We start from the raw sequence: 20,280 nt of genomic DNA on the forward strand, positions 1-20,280 counted from the left end.
GCCAGAGGTGGGAGAGAGTGTTTTACTGTGGCACTTTGTAGATGGTGATATGGCAAGCCATCTCACAAGACATATTGTGTAACTATTTTTGAATTCAGGCAAAGAAAGGTGACAGGGCATTGCATCCGAAATAAGCACACAGTTTTTGATATACTGTATATTTTACAATTTGTCATTGCTTGGGCATACAGAGATATCAGCAGTGTGCTGTTCTTCACAGTATGAGGTATGTATCATCCAGTGTCTTATAATATGCAATGTTATAAACAAGCACATGCAGCAAATTCAGTTTTTGAAAGAAACTTTATTTATGATATTATGAGTATTCAAGTTTTAGGATAAAAGTCCCCACAATATACACAGCAGTAAGGGATTAGCTGAATTGTAACGGGATGAATGAGAGGAAACTGCTTAATGGGAGGGAAGAAAAAAAAAATAATGGTGAACAGGTGGTGCTGTACCCTAATAGGACCATAAACATTCTGATGAAACACTGGAGCTTAGCACATAATCTGTTAGAGAGGTTGCAAACACTTACTTCACCCAACAATGCCTGTGGAAGTGGGAAGTGTGCACCTACCTACCTACCTACCTATCTACCTACCTGAACAGTACAGTAAGCTACTTGTGAAAGAAAAAGGTTCAGGGCGATGAAAATAATGTAGCAAGACAGTTGAAAATACTGAACTTCCAGGATAACACTAGAGAATTAAAATTAGCCTTTTAAAGTTCTTCATGCTACCAAAAGTGGAGTTTTGATGACATACCATAGAACAAGTGTGTAGCGGTCCGGTGCCACTAAGATTCACACCGTCAAGATGACAGTGATTTATTTATTTTTTGTACAGGATCCCAGGGACGCTCTCAGCCTTGGCCCGCCCACACACACTCAAAAACCGAGACAAAATAAAGCACACTGGGGAATAACAACAATTAAAGAATGTAATGAAATTAAATAATATAAATAATACCACCCCAGTACCCCTACAGTGATATTACATTAAACATATAAACACAAACACCACACAGCAAAGTCCATGGAATATCACACCAGATGTAATGAAGGATGACGAGAGTAAGTCCAGAGATCTGTATGTTGTAAGGGAACGAAAAAACAGTCCTACCGGTAGACACTGTAAGAGTGAAGACAGATGGATGGTTCAGGAGCGCTCCTATACTTGCGGGAAAGCCGTGAATCCACAATCAGTCCTCAGCACACAGGTAGACAGACGATCCAGAACCCAACAACGAATATAATCCAGGACACAGCGATTAAATATAGCTTAACAGAAGGCAGTCCGACAGGTAAACGCAACACAAAATACAACAACAAAAAACACCTGTCTTCCCCTTGGACACCTGCCCTCCTTTTAAACCCCTCTGACCACCTTTGGCCCTAACAGCTCCTGCAGGGACTGCTGGGAGATGAAGTTTTAACTCATAGTAGCACTGCTACAAGTGGCCATGTTTAGTCAAACCAAATCAGAGGTCAAATACTGTAATGCATGTGCATTTCCTATAGAACTTAGGAGATGTGTCTAAAACAGAGTGATAGGAGAATGGTGAGGTGCAGTCAAGCAAAGCAGTGCAAATTCTTTAAGAAAGATGTATAGTAACTCACTAAACAATTGCAAAAAACAAAATGAAAGGTAGAGGGAAAATCAGTGAAAAAGGAGCTTAATCAACTGCAAAACCTGATAAATTAATTTCATTTATTTATTGTTACTATGTTATTTTATTTTTATTAAAAGCTAAAAAAATATATAAATACGCTGACAAACTCACTAGTTTTCATTGATGGGTCAGTTGGCTTTCATGTGTACTGTCTCAGAACACAAATAAGTCCAGAGGTAAATAGGTAAATAGCTGCATGGGATGATTTTGATCTCCGAATTCACGTTTAGTCTAGGCACTAATTATTCCTCATTAACATAAATAAATGGTTGATCGCTCATCACTGTATCTTTGGCTACTTGTATCATCTCAAGTTTCTCAGGATCTTTTTCTGTGTTATAAGGGAAACCAGCTGAAATTAGCATTGACGGGTTATTGATCATTTTGAATTAGTGAAGAAATTATAGTGATGTGACAAAATTCAAGATAGGTTTTTGTACACCAAGAAAAATGCATCTTCTCAAAATGACAACTTACTTTGATGTACCGGCTATCTGATATTTCCCAAATATGAATCAGAAAATAAATTGTAAAAGGTCAGGCTAAATAAAATTTAGGCAAATGTTTGATGACATTAATTGCAGCATGTAGAGATATTTGACAGGATATGTGCCTTTGGAAATAAAATTGTTGCTTCATTGATGGAAAAACATAATTAAATATCTATATACACCTGTGGCAAATGACAGATGTGTCAAACATTCTATTGTATAGTCACACTCCAGGTAGACATAATTTTAAAAGGACAAATGCATTCTGAAAGCTCCACTTTTCTTGCCTTTAATTTCATGAATCTTTTCAAAACTCTGTTCAGTTAAAACCATTAAGGGCTTACTGTGCTTTTGCTATGTAATAAAAGAAAATCAGCAGTCCTGATTATTTACTTTGACTTTCAAGATCTGATGCCAGGTACTTCAACCTCTCCTAAAGACAGTTCTAACAGACTAGGTATATACTTTGTTGTGTTATCTAATGCAAAAAAACATTGATTTAAAAATGACAAGTCACTTTTTTAATTTCTCCCCTTACTTTTATTTCCTTTTGTACCTTTTTATTCGTGACTTTTCCGCATTTGATTTATATGATTGACATTTATATTATACGGTAAAATCAAGCCCTGACTTATAAGCGGGAAAACTTAAACGCGAGTATATATGGTAGATCAAATACTAAACATCAAATCATTTACTTAGGAAATAGCATGTGAAACCTGGGTAGCGCTCTGTCTCGTAATGTTTTTGGTTGCTTTTATAAATTTAATTTACCTGTTTGTGCACTGTTAATTAGTTAGTTAATTAGATAAGAATTTCATCATCAACTGCTCATGCAGAGCTCGGTGAAAGTGATACACAGGTTAGTGGTCCACCACAGATGTAACCTTAGCAAAAGAGAAGGTTTACATTATTCACATTGACCATGCACATTTCAGATAAGATTAGTTTTTACAGATGTGATGCACACTTTCTAACCTGCATATGTAACAGAGGTTTAGACCAAGAAATACTATATCTGTTAAATCTGAACACAATGAAGTAAAAAAACACAGCAGAGAACTGGTGGACAAAGTAGATGCTGAGAAAGAAAACAGCCTTATTTTTTCTCACAGAGTAGTCTTCGTCTTTCATTTGAAGCCCAGTTGTGGACATGTAAAGTGTAACAATCACTTACATTCCAGCTTTTTGAGCTTGTAAAGGCAGAAGTCAATCAAGATACATATCCACAACACACCCTTTATATGGCAAAAGTTACAGCTTTTTTTCTCTTATGTATCTATAAGTCTTGGCTGCGTTAAAGAAAAGTATATTTATCAGATTTAATCTTTGTACTGTACTCCATATTTGTATTATGGTATTTTTGTCTGCTTTTCCGAAAAATGGCATATTCATTTGCATTACATATCTGCTTAATGTGTTATGGAAGCTCAGTATCTGAAATACCAAAGCCAGTCCATGTGTGTAAGTTTAATTATAGGCCGTTTATTTCTTCACATCTGGGTATTGTTATGTACATATTTGTGCTCAATAAATATTAATTATTTTGATGAAAAAAGGACAGAAACTGATTCCTGAGCATCCAAAAGTTTAATTTTCAAAAAAATACTCAAAAATCAAAGCAGCCATTCAACTGCACCTTGTGTTCCGTCTGCAAAGCTACACTGAGCAGTTTACAAAACACACAGTTACTGTATGAATGGTGTTTACTTGATATTTCCATTAGATAAAATAAAGTGTGGATTAAAGTAGTATCTTTACAAAGTAGTGAAACTCTTCCATATTTAGATGTGACAGAAAAAATTCAAAACTTTAAATGAGAAAATCTGTTCCTGATTATAGTAGTATATTAAACTTTATTGAGAAATAATATGTAAATTGCCTTGTGTTTAGAAAAACTAATAACAAAATGTATCTACAACTGAATAGTGACTGAAGCTGTATCCACGACAATGACATACCTAAAGCTGTACTAGTCTTGGAGCAACGCTGAAACTATAATTAGGCAAAGTGGAATTTCATTAATTAGTGGTTATGTCTGAAAGGAAAAGCAAGTCGTTTGCATTGTCTAAAGCTGCCCTGTTCTGTTTCTTTAAAAGAAGTAACCCCAACTAGTAGTGAAGATCAACGAAATTTGCCTAAAGTTTCTTGCAAAAAATATGCTGTGTTTGCTTGTGAACTTGTTTGTAGTCTGGCCAGCTTAAACTAACATTTGTGAGGCCAGCGTGATATCACAAAGCTGTAGCAAACATGCATAGAACTTTCATGCTTGCATATGGTAATCATACTCTGATAAATTGATTCTATGTAGTTATTCTGCATAGATTGATTACATGTTGGGTCTTCATTGCTGGATTAAACATGTACTGTTTCTCACTATGAAGCCAACATCAGATAATGACAGGCACAGCAGCCCCCCCAACCAACCCCACCACCACCCAAAGCCCAGAGTATGTAATGCTGATCTCTAGCATCACGGGCTCTCTAGGTCTGCTAGTGTACACCAGTATGCATATTTTATCTGTCAGTAGTCTGAAGCTGAAACAGGGAAGTCCCAGAATGGAGTGCAAACAATTCTTCAATTCCAGGCGGCCATCTTCCAAGTCCATATAAGGGAAGGGGTTGCAGGCTGAATGCATACGTAAAACATGAAGTGTGGCGCCTAGTTAAAAAAATCTTAAATGAGTTTCCCCCTCCCCTCCCATGTCAGAAAACAGCTGAGACCCTGTGAAACAATCATAATAACTGAAGATTTATTACTGTTTACAAGGGGTTTCTATCTTTTAAAGTATGAAACATCTGCACACGTCTTGTGCCAGCTGTGTCCAATCTGTGGAGAAGCCTCATACTTTAAAAGATAGAAACCCTTTGTAAATAGTAATACATCTTTCATTATTATTATTATTATTATTCCACAGAGTTCAAGGTTTATTTTGACTCAGCACCAAGTTGCACCCCGTTCTTTTATATTGTACTGGCATGCACCCCCCAGGACTCAAGATTGGTTTTGTGGTACTGATGTTGTGGGACGACCAGTCAGTGCCCCAAAGATTGGATATATATATACATACGAGGTGTGTCTATTAAATAACGAGATTGTGATTCCACCTAGTAAACAAAGCAGTCAGAACCGGTTATAACTGCATGTGTGGTGACCTTGAACATATCTGAACCTGCATGACAAGCAGCAACACTCTATGACGTTCACTTGATTGTGAGTCACCATTTAGTTTGGTTGTGTTTTCTGTAGTGTGCTGAAAAAATGCTAAGTTTAAAAGTTGTGCAAAGATGGTCCCAAGGGTTCTCACACCAGAGCAAAAAGAACGTCACAAGGAATGTTGTGTTGACATTCTGCAGCAGCTTGATGCAGATCCAAATCTGTTTCATAAAATAATCACTTGTGACGGAACCTGGATCTTCCAGTATGATCCTGAAACCAAAAGACAGTCAATGTATTGGAAAACACCGTCATCACCAAGAATGAAAAAAGCTCGTCAAAGTAAGTCAATATTCAAAGCCAGGCTCATTGTGTTTTTCAATATCAAGAATGGGTTCCAGAAGGCACAACAGTTAACTAGCATTATTATAAGGAAGTTTTGATAAAGCTGAGAGAAAAAGTCAGAAAAAACAGCTGCAACTGTGGGAAAATGGTTTCATTCTTCACCAGGACAATGCACCTGCTCCCACAGCACTTTCTGTAAAGCAGTTTTTGACCGACAAGCACATTACTACACTTGAACATCCTCCATATTCGCCCAATTTAGCACCGTGCGACTTTTATCTTTTCCCAAAAGTTAAATCAGTTCTTAAAGGGACATGCTTTGAGTCAGTTGATGCTGTAAAGAAGAAAACGGCGGATGTGTTAAAACAGCTGACAGAAATTGATTTGCTCCATGCCTTCGAACAGTGGAAAACAAGACTGCAGCAATGTATACATACAAATAAAGGTGAGTTATTTAATCAGTCTCGTTATTTAATAGACAAACCTATATATTGTAAGAAAGGCGCTATATTGCGCCCGACCCGACTGATTGGACACGGGAGGCACGTATAAAAATAAATAAACTTTTATGTTCTTCAGCTGGAGGGCACGTCTTCCATGTAATCCCCCCAACCACAACATAGTCCCAAGCACAAAAACCACACTAACACTCCTTTTCTCTCTTCCACCACCACTACTCCACAAGCTTTGTCCTCCGTCTCCCAACTCTGGCCATTGAGTGGTGGTTGCTGGCTCCTTTTGTAACCCACCCAGAAGTGCTCCAGGTGCTTGATCACTTGTTTCTGGTTGCACTCCCGAGTGGGGCTGAAGATTCGTCGAGCTGGACTCAGGGACCCATGCTGCGGCCCCCCTGGCTGCCACCCCAGATCCCAACAGGGCTGTGGAGAACTCCATCTCCCATGAAGCTCTGCGAGAGACTGAAGCACCGCTCCAACCCAGGGGGGCAGCCATCCAGCGTCCAGGGTGAGGTACTGCACTGAATACCCATCAAAGGGGTGTCCTGGCCCTCTGCCACTATATATATATATATATCAACCCCTCACAAGCCACTTGCTCAACCACCTGGCGAGCCTGGTGTTTATCTGGCCATAGCCAGCGCCCGAGCTTGCCCCAATATTCAAATGCTTGGGCCCTAGCCAGGAGTTTAGGGTTGAATCTCCAGTGCTGCCATACCCTCGCCTGCTGGCCGGAGGTTACGCCGTAGCATTGATATATCTCGGCCCTCAGGAGGTCGTATTGGGCGGCTTCCTCCTCGGGGAGATTATGATAGGCCTGCTGTGCAGGCCCCTTTAGATACGGAGCCAAGATGGACGCCCACTCTGCCCGCGGCCATTGGTTCCGGGTTGCCGTCCTCTCAGGTATGGAGAGGTATGACTCAATGTCGTCTGCCTCTGTAAGAGGGATGATCAGAGGTGGAGGAGGCCTCGCGGGCTCCGGCCTTACCGCTTCTGCTGCTGCCAGCCGCCTCTTGGTTTCAGTGAGCTCCACCTTAGTAGCCACCTGCTCCATCTTGACGGCTTGGAGCTCAGTTGCCAGGGTATTGAGGACTGTGTTCAGGTCTTGTCCTTCACTCATTTTACGGACTCCAATCCTGCTGACTACGCCACTGTAATAACGAGAAAGAGACACACATAAAGGTTTGGGGTTTTAGCACCGTATACTGTAACAAAATCTTGGTTAGTCATTTCACAAAACTCAAAAGACATCAAAGGGTAGGAAGACAGACAGTTTATATTGGAGGACCGGAAATTAGAATGTGGGATGCTGGGAAAATCATGGTGGTGTATGGGAGTCTGATGTCATCGATGGGGAAGCAGAGGGAAGAAAGGAACCCGGAAGCGTTGCAGCTCTTTGAGTCGTCCGGGCGGTCTTACAGCGGCGGTGTCTTGGTCTTTCTGAAGAAACAAAGAAAGAGAGGTTAGTACACTGCCGTTGTTCCCCGGCAGGACTTGTTGCGGTGCAAATCGGGTCCTTAAGCTGCTCCCCAAGTGCTCATGCTTGACAATATATACAGTATATACATATATATATATATACATATTTGTAGCTAGTAATCCACAAAGGGAGAAAATGAATTACGTATCTTAAAAGTGTTTTATTTTCTAAGCTACACCTACCAGGTGTCATCATCAGAGGAAAATTATTAAACATACAGGAATCAACGGCAGTTTATTGCAAATGGAGAGAGGTTGAGGGGGAGCAAAGGGATCGATAAGATGGGGTTTGGAGGGTTTTGGTCATAAAGTCTTGACACCTAAATAATAAAAAGTATGTCCTATAATTTGGCAGAAGAGAAAGAAGAGTTCTGGGGCAGGTGATATCTGTGATGCCTAATGAAGTGTTGATAACTTTAAAGAGCATATTGGAACAAGTGTTGATAGTTATGAAAGAGTCCATGAGGGCTTCATATTTTTTTCCAGGAAGGTTAAGGGCAAGAGGATTCTAGATTTTGGTAATGCAATAAAAATTGTTGTGTGTAACACCATGTTTAAGAAGAATGATGGTGTAAGGAGCACAGAATGTTTGTTGGTGAGGATAGCGGTTATGAAAAAAAATGGAGGTGATACCTGGATGAGTTAACATATCACAACATTGCTTGAATGTAGCGGGCCTTTCAGCCAAAAGCATGAAGAAAAGTATGTTCTGAGGCTGATAGTATACAGTTTGAAAGAGGAGAGTGTGAAAATTAATTCATTGAAATGTTCATAGCAAGAACATATGGGCTTTTGGTCTAAATTTTAAAGCAATTCATAATTACTGTGTAATATTCTCCTTTACCATAGCATGCCATTTTAAATCAAATGAATGTTATAAATAATAACTAGCAAAATACCCACACTTCGCAGCGGCGAAGTACTGCTTTAAAATTTTAAATAATAAACTGAGGGAAAATATACCAATAATTATTTGTTAAGGATCTCTTTGTATACCATGTTGTCAGTTCTCCCCTCCGGTTGTAATATGACCAAGCTGTGCGCTGAGCTTACTCTTGAGCATGCAACGTATAGTTGGCCATGTGAAAAGCAAATCAAGAACGGCAAGACCGCGTCAGCTGCAGAGCTCAGCTCGGAGTGAAATGAAGTGAATGAAATGAGGTGACTGGGAGGGGAGATGATCACGTGACTCCAACACCCGCCTTAACTCTCCATCCCTCCACAAACACACAAACACAGTCTCTCGGATCCCAACTCTCCTTTCACACACCACGTCTACTAAACACTAAGAAACACTAAGTAGAAACACTAAAGCTTCTACTAAACAGTAAATCAGTAAAGGAGAAAGGACTAAACACTAAGGGAAAAGAACGGCAAGATTGCGCCAGCTGTGGAGCTCAGCCTCTCGGATCCCAACTCTCCTTAATATATATATATAGGTATTGAAATCTACTCTTACGCATGTATAGTCTTAGTAATTGTCATGCATAATAATATTCAAATAATGATATATGTAATATAAATAATAGTAATATAGTAATATAGAATAATAATAATATAGAAAAAACATAACATTAATAATGTTATGCTTGTTGATATTTAATCTGTCAAAAACATTTCAGGCTTGTGGTGGCACAGAGCCATTCCATCTCAAGGCACACACACATATAGGACAACGTGAACATATAGGACACCAGTAAACCTCACCTTTAAAAATTAAAAATAAAAGGAGCACTTTTTAATCAGTGTAGAGCATCACGTCAGCGAAACTTCTGGGATATTGATCTGGTCAGTTAAGTAGCAAAGGGGTTGTTAATCAGTTTCAGCTGCTTTGGTGTTAATGTAATTAACAACTGGTGCACCAGAGGGGTAACAATGAGATGACCCCCAAAACAGGAATGGTTTAAAAGGTGGGAGGGCACTGACATTTTTCCCTCCTCATCTTTTTTGACTGTTTTTTCACTAGTTTTGCATTTGGCTACGGTCAGTGTCACTACTGGTAGCATGAGATGATACCTGGACCCTTCAGAGGTTGCACAGGTAGTCCAACTTCTCCTGGATGACACATCAATAGGTGCCATTGCCAGAATGTTTGCTGTGTCTCCCAGCATAGCCTCAAGAGCATGGAGGAGATTCCAGGAGACAGGCAATTACTCTAGGAGAGCTGGACAGGGCCATAGAAGGTCCGTTAACCCATCAGCAGGACCGGTATCTGCTCCTTTGGGCAAGGGGGAACAGGATGAGCACTGCCAGAGCCCTACAAAATGACCTCCAACAGGCCACTGGTGTGAATGTCCCTGACCAAACAATCAGAAACAGACTACATGAGGGTGGCCTTAGGGCCCAACGCCCTCTAGTGGGCCCTGTGCTCACTTCTCGGCACTGTGGAACTTGTCATAAGCCATATACAAGAGTAGGTTCACCCTGAGCATGTGACAGACGTGAAAGGGTCTGGAGAAGCCGTAGAGAACATTATGCTGCCTGTAATATCATTCAGCATGACCAGTTCGTTGATGGGTCAGTGATTGTCTGGGGAGGCATATGCATGGAGGGATGCACAGACCTCTACAGACTAGTGATGCCCTGGTCCAGATCTGAGAGGAGATCCCCCAGGACACCATCCATCGCCTCATTAGGAACTCATTAGGACGTTGCCAGGCATGCATACAAACATGTGGGGGCCATACAAACTACTGAGTGCGATTTTGAATTGCTGAAATGAAATTTCGGCAAAATGGACTAGCCTGCTGCATCATTTTTTCACTTTGATTTTCGGGGTATCTTTGAATTCAGCCCTCTGTAGGTTGATAATTTTCATTTCCATCAAACGATGTGGCATCCTTTTATTCCTAACACATTACCAAGTCCATATCCAGTAGAAATATCCAGCGTGATTTTTTTCCCATTGAGATCTGATGTGTTTTCAAAGTGTTACTTTAATTTTTTTTTAGCAGTTTATATATATTATATTATATTTTAAATAGAAGTTTTTAAGTTTTTGTACAAAAAATAACTTTTGTTTATTGGTATACATGGTTAACCTCATTTTTTTAATTGAAAAGAACAGTGTATTAATAACATTACAGTAATTGTAATATGCAAGCAGATACATAAAACAATTACAGTAAAATCTGAGACAATAAGTGCAGTCACATTAAATGAAAAAACAGTTTCATTTTTATGGTAAGTGTAGGCAGAAATTACAGTGAGCAATAATAATGCTTCTAAATCCCATTGATGCACAGCTTTTAATTAAAAGTTAACAAAACAATTTACATTTTTGAAGGTGAAGTTATCTTAATTATATAAACAAAATGATTATTGAGCTGTCAAAATCTGAAACAATAAAACTAGTAATTATTTTTTAACATATATTTTACCGAGTAAAGGAACAGTTGCCTAAATTAGATTTCATTGTGTTCTGGTTATGACTGATTTCCTACCTAATGTGCTCTTAAAGTGTTTTAAACATGTTAGTAAGCAGTTAAATAGCTTTCATATCTGCTGTTCCCAGTGTATTTGATGGTAAAATAAAATGTTTGCCAGTACCTGGTGTGCCTTTTATAAATAACCTGAGGAAATGAAGAAATTATTATTTTTTTATCACAGATTAGAACAAAGACTACTTAATAAATATGATATACATTTGCCCAAGTAATTTGTTATTTCGTTTTCTGTGTTACATAAGCAGGAAATGCAGGACCTCACCCAAACTGTAATCTCTATCTATAAGATCAACTCTGTGATCACTGAAGGGGAATGGGCATTTTTCCATCAGCAATAGCCATGGATTTGCTTACTGTGGCACCCCACCATAATCAATGCAGTTTGTATATGGTGTATGTCCATTAAGAGGCTTTAAACTTTGACATAAATCATGCTTTTCTTTTTAGAAATATTTTTTTATTTTTAGATGATAGACAGTTTTTTTAGTCTTTTTAAATGGTAAAAATGAGGACTCATACTGTGTAAATGTTTTTTCTACTGGTGCCACTGTGCCTGCTGTGAAATGGTTCTGACCTTAAATTGTGAAGAACCTGTCCAGTTGTGCTTGGTTAGAATAGCAGTCACATACAAGGTATAAAAAGATCAAACCCTTCAATATTTTATGCCTAAATTGTTTCACTAAAATAACCTGAGATCTTTATAAAAATTGTGTTGTCTTCTAAAGATTTGCACATAAGAAGTTAGTACCATATATATAAAACCAGAAGACAAAATAAATGCATTACTGGTAATTTCAAGTGCACTCTATTTTAATGAACGCAACATATACTTTTCTTTCAGTCTTAGTGGCAATATTCTATTAATTTCTTGTTTACAATATTTTTCGTAGGTGTTGTGCTTTTTTTAAAGATTAGAATTCAGTGATTTAACTCCTGGATTCTGGAAAGACGTATGTAATTGGGGAAAAAAAAAAACTAGCTCTCGTGCATCGTGGACCAAAGAGCTGTGACGGCAAATATTTAAATCCTGAAGGTGTCTGCTTGAAGCATTAATAACACACTTTGCATTAGTTGTAATAAGTATTTACCAGAAAAATGTTTTTGTGAGGATGTTTATTGCAATGGCATTACACGTGTGTTTTCCATTGTTACAGTGGTAACTAACAGTTAAAGCCGTTCTTCCTTAACGTGGCCTTTTTCCAATATTTGTCTTAGCTTCCTTTTCTTTCCTGCATGCTTTTTGTGTTCTGGGTGTAAATTCACCATCTGTTTACAACATTTATTCTAAAAGCAGTCTATTAAAGTATTTCATATCCCATCTTTAATGTGTATATATGCTTTGTGTGTATACAGGATGTCATATCAAAATTAAGCACTTATGGATAAGATTTATAGTTTCAGTAGTTGGCATGAAGAATGTTATTATTCTGAGTACTATTGCTACATCTGGAATGTTATTATTTAGAGCTTCCTGAAATTATTTTTATTGGTACTGAACTACGATGGATCAGATAGCAGGAGTAGCTGAGCAAGGCACTCATTTTTATGGAGACTTTAAGGCTGCATCCTTACTTGGAAATTCTCCATGACATAGTTAAAAGCTACTGTAAATAGAATGTCACTCCAGATTATGTATGACATACTTTGGCAGGCATTATCCATATTGCCTAATCCAGTTAGCATTTACTAAATTTAAACAGTATGCTGTATATTATTTGTGCATTGCACAGAGACTTTTTTTCCCCCCCAAGATACTTTACCACCTCTGTGATTTTTGTCTGTATTTGGGGCATTGTGTTCTTTCTGTAGAATTAATCATTGACCCATGATGAGTCTGTGATTAGCAGTGAAAGTACTTAAATTACAGTAGATTTCTTAAAATTATCATTAATGAACATACAGTTTAGCTTTGTACAACTGTAGCTGTTTTAAATTAAATTATTATGCATTTCCCATGTGTTTGTGTCCCAAAATAATGCAAAGGGAAATTATTACAAATATATTCTGATGTGATGTTTTAATCGTTGATGTAAGAACAGATTTAACTTTAAACATTGGTGATGCTCACTTTGTGTTCAGTATTAGCCCACGTTCTGAGCTTCTGTCCATCACATCCAGAGAGTACATAGTTTGATATTCCATTCAGTCTTTTGAAAATGCATTATTTATTGAAAATACTTATTGTATGCACGGAGCTCAAAAAACAGTACAGGATAATGGTTGCAAACTTTGGTCCAAAGTGACTACTATCACTGCTGGAACTTGGAAATCCTACTTTAGACAAAAGTCAATAAGTCATATACATTTTTTTAAATGTGGGTGATATTAAAAAATATTAAATATTTTGTTGAGCATTTATTGCAAATTATTCAATTAAGTCTGGAACTTTAGTTTATTTATTCATTAAAAGTCTTAGGGTTTTGGTTTCTGGATTTTATTTTTTACTAGCTACTAATGGTGAGGTCAGCATGGGGCATTTACCCTGTGGTCTGAATGTGGATCCCAATGCCCCAGTGCAGTGATGGGGACACTGTGCTGTAAAAATTACACCATCTTTCAGATGAGACAAAACCAAGGTCCTGACCCTCTGTGGCCATTAAAGATCCCTGGGCATCATTCATAAAGAGTAGGGTGTATCCCAATGTCCAGGCTAAATTTCCCACCACAGCCTGGTCATTCTGGCCCCCTAATCAAACCCTGTCACTGATTGGCTAACTATCTCTAACGCCTACACCACCTAACAGCTAATGTGTGGTGAGAGTACTGGCACAAAATAGCTGCCTTTGCATCAGCCATGTGGATGCTGCACATTAGTGGTGGTAAAGGTGGCTCCACACTCACTGTATACAGCCCTTTGAGTACCTTGAAAGGTATTATTCATATGTAATGAATTATTATTATTATATAATATATTTTAAAATGGCGGCACGGTGGCGCAGTGGGTAGCGCTGCTGCCTCGCAGTTGGGTGATCTGGGGACCTGGGTTCGCTTCCCAGGTCCTCCCTGCGTGGAGTTTGCATGTTCTCCCCGTGTCTGCGTGGGTTTCCTCCGGGCGCTCCGGTTTCCTCCCACAGTCCAAAGACATGCAGGTTAGGTGGATTGGCGATTCTAAATTGTCCCTAGTGTGTGCTTGGTGTGTGGGTGTGTTTGTGTGTGTCCTGCGGTGGGTTGGCACCCTGCCCGGGATTGGTTCCTGCCTTGTGCCCTGTGTTGGCTGGGATTGGCTCCAGCTGACCCCCGTGACCCTGTGTTCGGATTCAGCGGGTTGGACAATGGATGGATGGATGGATGGATATTTTAAAATACTTGATTTTTGATATCTCTTGCCATATATGTACCTTCAGCAGAAGATTTGGCGCAGGGCTGGACATGGGCTCAGTGGAGTTCTTCCAGGTCATTGTCCTCCATGTTTCTCAAACAAAAGAAAGGCAGGAGAACTGCAATGCAGCTTACAAATCCTTCCTTCAGATTAGTTAATGTCAGTCTTGTGTCAGCCTCTTGCATATGACAGCTATTATTGGGTGGTTTTTAAAGTTTTCCTGAAATAAACTGTGCCTGAATTAAGTTGCTTTACTTAGCCCTGAAACACAGAGAATTCTGCTGTAGGGAACTCTGGGTGCTTTCCGTACACATTAATTCTTCTTTTCAACATAAGGTTCAGCTCTGTACATTTTAAATGAAATTAACATAGTGACATAGATATTAACATAAGTAGTTTATTTATTTTTGATGAAATGAAATGGTGGGCAAAAAAATGAATAATAAAGTTTCATGAAGTTCCACAGAAGTGAATTTGAGTGCAGTCATTTTTTCTGCCATTTGTAGGATTTTACTTAAACTGTATGTAATATACAAACATGCTGGCAAGACAAGTTTATTGTTGTAGTTTGTGTAGGAGTATCTAGCAGTGTTATGTTCAGTGCTTAGTGTTTAAGGAATTCTCCTACATTAAATACAAATCATACTGAAACTTTTTTTTTTTGGTATCAGTGCTTTGTTTCCTTGTCCTTCACAATGGAGACAAGGATAGACAGATCAGTAGGCATATATTAAATTCAATATGGTGTCATTCCTGCTGTGATTTTTAAAATGTGGTAAAGTGAAATACTTGAGCTGAGGTGTCACCTTTTATCCCTTCAAAAATATTTAGAAACACTGCGTTCTGTATACTATATAGCATTGCAAGAAATAAATGAGTGTCAATAGCTTTATACAGCAACTGCTGCTATTTGAAAATCATATGCAGTGAAAAGGGAAGGATAACAAAAAAAACTTTAAACACCTAGATAATCTTTTTCATATTTTATACATTCAAGTAAAGTATAAATATTTAAGTTAAACATTTAGACCTGTAATAGCGTAAACGATTGCTAGACTAGCAATGCAGATATCAAGCTCTTTTGGCTTCAGGATTGTACAATAAATACAGAATATTTTAGCCAGAGCTCATACCATGGCTGGGATTCAGATTCTTTTTGATAATACTTTTTGTCTATTTCTTATGTTAATAGTGTTACTTTTGTTAATTATTTGCATTATCTGTGTTTCTTATTAGTTTTGTATATAATTTCTTTGTGTCTATGCTTGTTGTGTTATGTACCTTGTATTTTGTAGATCATTCCCCCAGATGTAGGTTCCACCTGCCTATTACCATCAAGGGAATAACCTCAGCCCTTTAAAGGCTAAGGAAAACTCTCAGTCCCTTGCAGTTCATTGAATGCACTCTTGGTGTTGGTTAGTTCTAGTGCCTTTTTCTTAGCTTTGATTTATTGTACTGAATTATGAACTCTTGCTCTGTTTTTTTCACGCCACCTTCTGAATTGTGTATTGGGGTTTGTTTGCTCTGGATTACTTTGATTTCCCATGCAACTTCTTTTAACTTTGTGCTATGTACCCTTGTATTTTGTGGGTTGTTCTGCCAGAGTTGGGGGCAACTGCCCATCACTATTAAGGGACAAACCTCAGCCATTTAAAGGCAAAGGAAAGCCCGCAGTCCCTTGCGGTTCATTGAATGTGCCCATGGTGTGTGTTAGTTTTAGTCATTTGCTTAGCTCTCATTTGTTGTATTGGATTTTAAACCCTTGCTTGCTTTGGATTGCCTTTCTTTGTCAGGCAACTCCTTTTGAGTTTATGCACTTTGGAGCTTATTTTTGTTTAACAGAGCTTCTGAAATATAAATCTTTTTATTTATAAAGATTTTACGTTTGCCCTTTTGTGACTAGCCGGGTATCTTGAGTTATTTTTGGGAACTCTCTAGTTCACAACATAGTGTTTCATTCTAGTGGTTAATGCACTTGGGCTGCAAGTTTAAATGATCGTATTCTTACTTATTGGAACAAACTTCAGTATTTTGTAACATAAATGTAAGCTGCTTTTTTGAAACAAACAGTAATATATATTCTGGACAGTGTTTATATATTAGTTAAAGCTTTGTACTTAAAAAAAACTCAGTTGTCAGGTAAATTCCGACTCACTTTGTGTGGTTCTGAGTGAGTGAATTAACCAGTCTGTGCTCTTGCTGTCAAAAATATCTAGTGGCTGTTGTAATGTATCCTGTCCTTGTACAGTGTCAACCAAATATAAAATAACTCTCTCTCTTATATATAAAAGTCAATGTATGTATGTGTGTATTTTCCAGCATCACTTCCGAGCGGCTGGAGCAATTTTCATGAAACTTGGTACACATGTTTCTCATTGGTCGACTAAAAACACTGTAGGGTGAAATCAACCCTAACCCACACCCTTCTGGGTAGGGAGGGGGGTGATCTTACGGTCTTGTATGCATGTTATCATCCAGTTGACACTCTGAACGACCACCAGAGGGAGAACTGGAGGCGACTGCAGCATTCTTTATGTTTGAGCACCACCGCACCCCTGTTGCTTTTGAAATTAAATAGAGTTGGCCAGTTCCAAGCATCAACTGGATAATAACATTCATACAAGACCACAAGACAAGCACATTAGTGAGTCTTCATTGTTTGTTAGTTTATTTTTATTTTTAAAGTTGTGGTTTTTTTTTATTATATTTTTCTCTCTTTAAAAAAAAAAACACATTTTTTTCCTCCCAGGCAGCACTGGGTATTTCAGCTAGTACTTGATAAAGACAAATAGTCATGACAGTCTAAGTAAATTAAGCTATAGAATGCCTGGGTAGGGAACCTTGGTGGCCTAATGGATTCAGCAGTAAGGTTCAACTCCTGTACCCGGTCACTGACAGTGTGAATTTGCCTGTGCTCCCACTATGTAGAGGTTTGATCCAGGTGTACCAGTTTTTCTCCCACATTGAAAAGACATGCATGGTAGGTTAGTTAGTGATTCTAAACTATTTTATATTAAACCTGTGTGGTCTGTAAAGAAAAGTGTTTGATATCAACTGTGAATGTTTTATTTATAGACACCCATTATACCATTTGTCAAAGATGACTCTTTGAGAAGCAATATATTTTTCTGTTCAATGGAACACACAATGAGCCCCACAGTAATAAAAAATATGTTTTTCAAAATAAAAAGCCAAAAGCTAAACCAATGAAAAACTAAAACACAAACTAGAATGTTCCATTACAATGCCAGTTATGTGAACTGACACCTGAAGCTTTGACCAGGTAGAGACCTTAAACAATTAAACAAAAAGACAAAAAAGTAATTGTGTTAATTTCTTTCCATATTTTAGTTTTTTATTTTAAACATTAAACTTCTACAATAAGCCAAATGCTGAATGCGTCTGTGTTATTTGACACAGAAAAGAAATGATGTCAGAAGAAACAGAATGAATAATCAACAAAAATACTGTTGCCAAATATCTAACCCAGGAGGGTAAATTCGAAAATCACTGCAGAATGCCATCAGATGTTAAGTGTGTAACAATGTTTGGATTTACATAAAAGGATACAAAAGTACCAAAGCTGTTGGATTTACGTAAATGGCTTTATGTGTATTAGAGCCTTTGAATTTACATCTGTGGATTCAGTATTTTAATTAAAACAATGCTATGCAACATGGCTGGATTGGACTGCTTTTACTTATTTGAATTTTGGGTATTGTTCCTGTTTTCCAGTACACTTTTTTAATCCACATTCTTAAAATATATTTTATGGACATTACTGCTTAGTGCTTTATGTACCTACTCGTTTAAGGCTGCTTTATATTGGCAGTGATGTTCACACACAGCTGCATTGACCGTAGAGCTTTTGTGACATTTTTTGCTGATGTCTCCAATGTTACAACTTTTTGGTATAGCTACAATATACTGTAAGTGGAATTAAAAATGAATTTTTTTATGCAGCTTGCATTTCTAGGTTATAATGTGCTAAAACTGCAGTTACTAAAGAGAAGACCTTGGTTTTGATTTGTGATTCTTGGTAAGGCTTAGATCCAGGCAAGTTTTATTACTGCTTTAAAGAAACCTCTTTTATGTGGTATATGAAATGATTAATTTATATAAATTTGTGGCTAAAAAGGATTTCTGTCTTTTGACTGGTTTAGGGTTTTTGTTTAACTCTTTTAACAAATTACTGTTCTGTATAATTTACTAGTATTGTGGTTTACCCCTAATGACTTGGACACATTGCTATAGCTTACTGCGCATCAAAGGCTACAAGAAGCAAAGGAGCATACAGTAAATCTATTACTGTGAATGACAAGAGAGTAAAGAAAATATACAAGTTCTAAATTATTCCAGTTTGTTTCTTAAAACAGTGTCCTGATTTTATGTAAGAAATACAAATAATCTGTTATGTTACTGCAGATAAAATTGAAAAGTTTTTTATTTACACTTTAAATATTTTATTAATATTCATACAGTATTAATAACTTTGTTTTAGATCCAGAACTTCATGTTGCAGAAGCTGTGGACAGTCTTGCTGAACAAATGAATGACACTCTCAGGAGGCGCAGACATGCTGGAACAGATGATTACAATATTGAGGTTCTTTTGGGAGTGGATGATTCTGTTGTACGATTCCATGGAAAGGAACATGTTCAGAATTACCTACTTACTTTGATGAATATAGTAAGTATTACTTGGAACATACCATGAAAGTATTTTATCTAACCAGAGTTTTTACTATTAATATTTCTCGATTTTGTTTTTGGAGAACCCAAAAAGTTAAATACAGTAGGCTGTAATGGTAGGGCAGTTTTTCAGTTTCTGGACTGGTTTCTAATGTGTCCTAAATTTCAATGTGTTCACCTGCACACTATTTATTCTACTTTCATTTTGTGGACAGTTGCTTCACAATACAGTTCCATACATGAATATTGACAGCTGCAGTGGCAAAAGAACTTTGTGAGCAGCAAAAGCTGGCAAGAGTTATTCTTGGTTGATAGGTACAGTTTGGCTTCAAAAATTCTTAAGTGCCTCAATATGAGTGAATAGCCTGTCTACTTTCAGATCTTCCTCCAAAATGATTATGGTTGCATAGTTCTGTGACCCATTGACTATTAGCACTTTTTTCTGACTTCTAATTTTCTGTTATATGTTTAGTTTTATTGTATATTTTGTATAATTACAATTTACTCAAACTGTTATATTTGTATACATAGGAAAAATAGGTGTGCAAAAAGACTGCTTATAAATTACACATTTTTTGCATTTATTTTTGTCAGGTACATTTTAGATAGGGAGTAGGATTGCTGTCTCACAACACATGAACACTTTGAAGATTCTCAGCTGGAGTGCCTGCTCTGGGAAGCTATTTTATTTTCTGTTGTCCCATGGGTTTCCTTACACAGTCCACAAGCATGTTGTTTGGTTGTATAACAACTGCCACTCTTTGCTTTGCATGAATTATGACTTTGGATGGGCCTCAGATTATGAACAAGTTTCATTCCTGCAGAGGTCTGTAAATAAAATTTCTGTGTTAGTTGGAGCTTGGAATGAAAATGTCCATTAACAAAAAAATCAACAAAAGCATAATACTTTATTATTTACCTTTCAAGAAAACATTTAAAATATTTTAATAAAACCAGAGTAAAGCATTATTTATTTGTGTTTAGTAATTTAAAATACAGTAATAATTTAAGCTAAACTGAAACATGGGTGTATACAGTATGTTAATGTTATGCTTAAACATCCTAAAATTTTTGACAATGGTGCAGTACCTGTGAAAAGGCATAACAGTGGCATTAAAACCCACTACTAACTGACAACTGATCTCTAAGTAGGGATGTGTTGTCTTTGCTGGGGAATTGCTCAGAGTGTCAAGTCCCCCTCCCAGTATCTGTACTCCCATAGA

The 20,280-nt window shown here is 37.6% G+C and overlaps 1 protein-coding gene across 1 annotated transcript in view; it reads left to right on the top strand.

Moving 5' to 3' along the window:
* adamts3 (ADAM metallopeptidase with thrombospondin type 1 motif, 3) overlaps positions 1 to 20,280 on the top strand; it is a 324,662-nt gene that overhangs the window by 157,228 nt on the left and 147,154 nt on the right. The window contains 1 exon segment of the mRNA XM_028805559.2: positions 18,868 to 19,055. Coding sequence (XP_028661392.2) covers positions 18,868 to 19,055 — 188 coding nt within the window.

This window comes from Erpetoichthys calabaricus, chromosome 7 (assembly GCF_900747795.2).
Source record: "Erpetoichthys calabaricus chromosome 7, fErpCal1.3, whole genome shotgun sequence".
Taxonomy (NCBI): Eukaryota; Metazoa; Chordata; class Cladistia; order Polypteriformes; family Polypteridae; genus Erpetoichthys; species Erpetoichthys calabaricus.